Below are 6,037 nucleotides of genomic sequence, written 5' to 3' on the forward strand. Positions count from 1 at the left end.
TGGGGAAAGAAGTTGAGGTATTTTGTATTCATGTTAGCATTTAAGCTAGCGGCCCTCTGTGAGTTTATCAGTGCAGTTTTAATCATTTCAAATTTAAAATGATATTACTAACAGTCAAGAGTTTTACGTGGTTATCATTAATACCGTTTATCGTTGCATCCCTATTTATTAATAATAACCCCACTTTGCGGAAATCTGTTTTAACGCAGCCATGTCCGTTCCCAATTTATTGGGATAAGCACGGGACGACTGTACAGCAAAATCACTAATCAAAGATCCTCTGTACCAGTGATTTTCAATGGGCTCCATCTAATAGTACGCCAAACAATCACTAAATTAAATATTGTAATGAAGTGACTCAGGCCGTTATTTAAAGTTTACCAGCCTACACTGTAGGCCGTAGTCGACGCCAAAATAAACAAGACACAAATAGAACTGTGTTACTACATTATTTCTATCCCTCAACACACGTGGGAACAAATAATCTCCATATTCTTCGCTAACGTCCGCCCTTTCCCAGCCTCCCAGTTAATCAACATGCAGAAGACATGTAACAAAGACAAACATTGGCAGAGAAAGCTGCACGTAACAACAAATAAAAAATATATATTTTGATATTTTTATCAGTACAATGTTTATTAAATTGGCAATATATTTTATTTCATTCATGTAAGTACAATGTATTATTGTCCTATATTCAAACACTTACTGTTCAAACTAGGGTTGTACGGTATACCGGTATTAGTATAGTACCGCGATACTAATGAATCACAATCTGTACTATACCGCCTCTGAAAAGTACCGGTCCACCACTCCCTCAGCCCCCGTCGTTGTCAAGTTGTGTCATTGCTGGTTTACGAGCAGAGGAGCATGTTCGGCAACGCACAATCACGGAGTACTTACAAGCAGACACAGTGTGCAGACAGAAAAGGGAGAACGGACGCATTTTGGCTTAAAACTAACGATAAAGGTGAAGCTATAACACTGGCTAGCTCGCTAGCGTCTAAGTCCAGCCCCAGTCTGCAGTGTTGTAGCTACTTCTAAATCACTAATCCTCGCCTCCATGGCGACAAATAAAGTACGTTTCTTACAAGTATCATCCCTGCAGGACGAGAAATAGCTAAACATGCTTCACCGTAGCGGTGACACCGTTCCTGAATGTAAACAAACGCCATTGGTGGATCTACACCTAACATCCACTGTAATGACACCAAGTACAGGGCGTATCTAGTCGATACTACTATGATTACATTGATATTTTTAGCATCACAAAATCTTCTTTCGTTTTTTATTTATTCATATTATGTTCATAAACTCAAGAAATATGTCCCTGGACACATGAGGACTTTGAATATGACCAATGTATAATCCTATAACTACTTGGTATCAGATTGATACCTAAATTTGTGGTATCATCCAAAACTAATGTAAAGTATCAAACAACAGAAGAATAAGTGATTATTACATTACATACATACCAGAAGTGTAGATATAAAATGTTAAAAGATAAAGTACCGGTATGCAGATATTAACAGTAAATGAACAAGTAGACTAATAATTTCCATTTTCTACCACTTGTCCCTCATAATGTTGACAAAATAATAGAATGGAAAATGACACAATATGTTACTGCATATGTCAGCAGACTACCGGTAATTAGGAGCCTTTGTTTGCTTACTTACTACTAAAAGACAAGTTGTCTTGTATGTTTACTATTTTATTTAAGAACAAAATTGCAATAACAAACATATGTTTAATGTATCTTAAGATTTTTTGGTTGAAATAAAGTCAACAATGCAATTTTTTGTGGTCCCCTTTATTTAGAAAAGTATCGAAAAGTATCGAAATACATTTATGTACCAGGACAACACGAGTTCAAACTATGTAATGTTACAGTGGCCGAAAATATTAAATATATTAAGTTGTTAAATAAAACCGCTGCCTTGTTTTTAATGAATATTTAGGCCTCCTACTAGTAATCAGCTCAAAAATTGCTACTGAACTGAACCGGTCTGATCTTTTATCAGTCTGTTGTGGCCAGTGCCCTGTACTTTGCAGTGGTTTGTTGGGGGAGCAGCACCAGCAAAAGGGACATAAACCGGATTGACAAACAGATCCGGAAAGCCGGCCAAACTATTGGCACGCAGTTGGAGGCGTTTGTGTCAGTGAGGGACAGGAGCACACTGGACAAACTGCTCGCCGTCATGGACAACCCTGCCCACCCACTCCACCAGACAATTGAGGGACAGCTTATACTCGAACAGGGTCCTTCAGCTTCGTTCCCACAGTGTTCGATTCAAGAACTCCTTCATTCCGCACTCCATCCAGCTGTATAATCACTCGCCATACAGCAATAGATGATATCTGTTAGTTACCTGACCGCTTCTATGTTAGCTACCTCTCTTTGTTTATAATGTCTATTTTCTGCTGGATCTACTGTTACATATACTGTAATATTCAGTACATGGTAATTGTTATATATTGTATTTATTATATAAAAATATAATATATCAGTATATGTCATATACTGTATATATAATGTGTAAATATTACATCTGTGTTATATTTTATATTGCTACTACGATACAATTTTAGTCTACTTTATACCTGCATTATCCTTTCCATCCTTTGTAACTGAGCTACTGTGTGGAACAATTTCCCTTGTGGATCATTAAAGTTTGTCTAAGTCTAAATCATTCACAGGCCGGTTTGTCCCGCGAGCCACCAGTTGAACACCACAACTCCTCCACAAAACAGCCCTACCCCAGAGACCTTGTGCTGCAATGCAATTGTTAAGTGCAACCAGATGTGGAGCCTTAAGCGAGCAAAAACAAACATATATGCACATATGACCTGATTGTTTGGCAGCATTGCTGAAACACTTCAATATGTGCTCCAGATGACAGCTACAAACACGACACTTTTGGGGGTATACGCAAAAACAAACAAAGCTAGGAAGGGACTTCATTAGGTGCACTATTTGTACAGACTGTCAGTGTCAATAACCTCACTTTTTGTCAGCCTAATGTTTACGACAAATATAACAAAATAGGTTATAACAATTAAAAAATCAAATACTTATTGGCCGTGTACTTCAGAGTTTTTCAACCGCTGTGCTAGTGTGCCGTGAGATACAGTCTGGTGTGCTGTGGGAGATTATGTCATTTCACCTATTGGGTTAAAAATATTTTTTGCAAACTAGTAATTATAATCCGCAAATGTGCCATTGTTGAGTGTCTCTACTGTCTAGAGCTCGGCATATCAGTAGGGGGCAGCAGGTAGCTAATTGCTTTGTAGATGTCGGGAACATGGTTTGTCGGGATCACAATATGCGGTAGGCAGAGTGCAGGTAAAAAGGTATCTAACGCTTAAACCAAAAATAAACAAAAGGCGAGTGCTACTAAGAAAAGGCATCGAAACTTAGGGATGGCTATGCTAAACTGAACTGGCTGCAAAGTATACAAAAACAGAATGCTGGACGACAGCAAATACTTACAGCGTGTGGAGCAGCAGACGGCGTCCACAAAGTACATCCGTACATGACATGACAATCAACAACAAAATAGGAGCGCAAGACAAGAACTAAAACACTAAACACAGGAAAACACCAAAAACCTCCAAATAAGTCAGGGCCTGATGTGACAGGTTGTGACAGTACACCTACTTTGGGACAAGAGCTATAGTGATGCATGCTTGGTTAAGGTTTGAATTCATCTCCAACAATTGCGAGAACGACTTTTTACAGTCAATATCGGCTGCTGGGTTTCATTTTTTAATGTTTTCTGCTGGTGGTGTGCCTCGGGATTTTTTCAATGTAAAAAAATGTGCCTTGCCTCAGAAAAGGTTGAAAAACACTGCTAAGTAAATGCTCTGAAGCTTAGGGATGGCTATGCTAAACTAAGCTAAAACTGAACTGGCTGCAAAGTAAACAGAAACAGAATGCTGGACGACAGCAAAGACTTACAGCGTGCGGAGCAGCGGACGGCGTCCACAAAGTACACCCGTACATGACATGACAATCAACAACAAAATAGGAGCGCAAGACAAGAACTAAAACACTACACACAGGAAAACAGTAAAAAACTCCAAATAAGTCACGGTATGATGTGACAGGTCGTGACAGTACTTTGAGACAAGAGCTATAGTGATGCATGCTTGGTTTTGGTTTCAATTAATATCCAACAATTGCGAGAACGTCTTTTTATTGTCAATATCGGCTGTTGACTTTTAATTTTTTTATGTTTTCTGCTGGTGTTGTGCCTCGGGATTTTTTTTTTAATTAAAAAAAAAAGTTCCTTGCCGCAGAAAAGGTTGAAAAACACTGCGCTAAGAAAAGGCAACGAAGCTTAGGGATGGCTATGCTAAACTGGCTGCAAAGTAAACATAAAAAGAATGCTGGACGACAGCAAAGACTTACAGCATGCGCAGCAGCGGACGGCGTCCACAAAGTACATCCGTACATGACATGACAATCAACAACAAAATAGGAGCGCAAGACAAGAACTAAAACACTACACACAGGAAAACAGCAAAAAACTCAAAATAAGTCACGGCGTGATGTGACAGGTCGTGACAGCACTTTGAGACAAGAGCTATAGTGATGCATGCTTGGTTATGGTTTCAATTCATATCCAACAATTGCGAGAACGACTTTTTACTGTCAATATCGGCTGCTGAGTTTCATTTTTTAATGTTTTCTGCTGGTGGTGTGCCTCCGGATTTTTTCAATGAAAAAAATGTGCCTTGCCTCAGAAAAGGTTGAAAAACACTGCGCTAATAAAAAAGCCATTGAAGCTTAAGGATGGCTATGCAAAACGAAGCTAAAACTGAACTGGCTGCAAAGTAAACAAAAACAGAATGCTGGACGACAGCAAAGACTTACAGGAGCAGCGGACGGCGTCCACAAAGTACATCCGTACATGACATGACAATCAACAACAAAATAGGAGCGCAAGACAAGAACTAAAACACTACACACAGGAAAACACCCAAAAACTCCAAATAAGTCACGGCGTGATGTGTCAGGTCGTGGCAGCACTTTGAGACAAGAGCTATAGTGATGCATGCTTGGTTATGGTTTCAATTCATATCCAACAATTGCGAGAACGTCTTTTTATTGTCAATATCGGCTGCTGAGTTTCATTTTTTAATGTTTTCTGCTGGTGGTGTGCCTCGGGATCTTTTTTTTTTTATTAAAAAAACGTGCCTTGCCTCAGAAAAGGTTGAAAACCCCAGGTGTACTCGGTTGACACACCAGGGTTGTCCTTACCAGACTGAGCATGACCGGAAGTGTTAGCACAAGGCTAGCTAACAAAGCCAACAAAAACCCTCACAATATTCCAACCGCGGGGCCGTAGTACTTACGTAAACCGGCAAGGGCCACGGGTAGCCGGCGGGTTCCGCTCCGACCGGCGATTTGAGTTTGAGCTCCAGCTTTTCTCCCATCCTCCTCTTGACGGCGGCGAGCTAGCGAGCTATAGCTAGTAGACTGCTTGCTCTCCGTTAGCCAGCTAGTCACTAAACATGTTGTGTGGGGGGAGCGTAAAAAATGTATCCAAAAAAAAAACCTCACAAAAGACGTCAAGGGGGTGACTAAACGCGGGTAGACTGACTGACTCGGTTTGGAATTGTCAATAAAAAAATGTCCTGGTTACGTCCACTGGCAATAACACCTCGCCTGTATGGCCGCCATCTTCGCCCGGCGTTGAAAAACTATGGCAGGAGGCCACGGAGGGGACAGTGACGTCACAGAAGGGGAGGGGAGGAAGCGATGACAGCGCGTGGCAGGTCGTTGGCGGTGCACGCGCACGTATTTTATTGTTTTTTGTTTTTTTTAAATTATATTAGTATTTTATTTAATTAGAACGTCATTGACTTGACAAGATCGCGTGATACTGTTTTATTTTTTAAATATATTAGTGTTTTATTTATTTAGAACGTCATTGACTTGACATGATCACGTGATACTGTTGCTACGTGACACAGTTATCATAAGAGTAATAATGCTTGACGTTTTCCTTTCAAAACAAAAGTCTCC

At 40.1% G+C, this 6,037-nt stretch overlaps 1 protein-coding gene across 6 annotated transcripts in view; it reads right to left on the bottom strand.

Annotated features, from left to right (window-relative positions):
- dot1l (DOT1-like histone H3K79 methyltransferase) overlaps positions 1-5,772 on the bottom strand; it is a 46,147-nt gene extending 40,375 nt beyond the window's left edge. For all 6 annotated transcript variants that reach the window (XM_061977929.1, XM_061977930.1, XM_061977933.1 and 3 more), the window contains exon 1: positions 5,365-5,772. In XM_061977929.1, the coding sequence (XP_061833913.1) occupies positions 5,365-5,445 (81 nt within the window). In that variant the 5' untranslated portion in view covers positions 5,446-5,772. The remainder of the gene's footprint in view (positions 1-5,364) is intronic.
- Between the last annotated feature and the right edge of the window lie 265 nt (positions 5,773-6,037).

The sequence above is a fragment of the Nerophis lumbriciformis genome, linkage group LG18 (assembly GCF_033978685.3).
Source record: "Nerophis lumbriciformis linkage group LG18, RoL_Nlum_v2.1, whole genome shotgun sequence".
NCBI lineage: Eukaryota > Metazoa > Chordata > Actinopteri > Syngnathiformes > Syngnathidae > Nerophis > Nerophis lumbriciformis.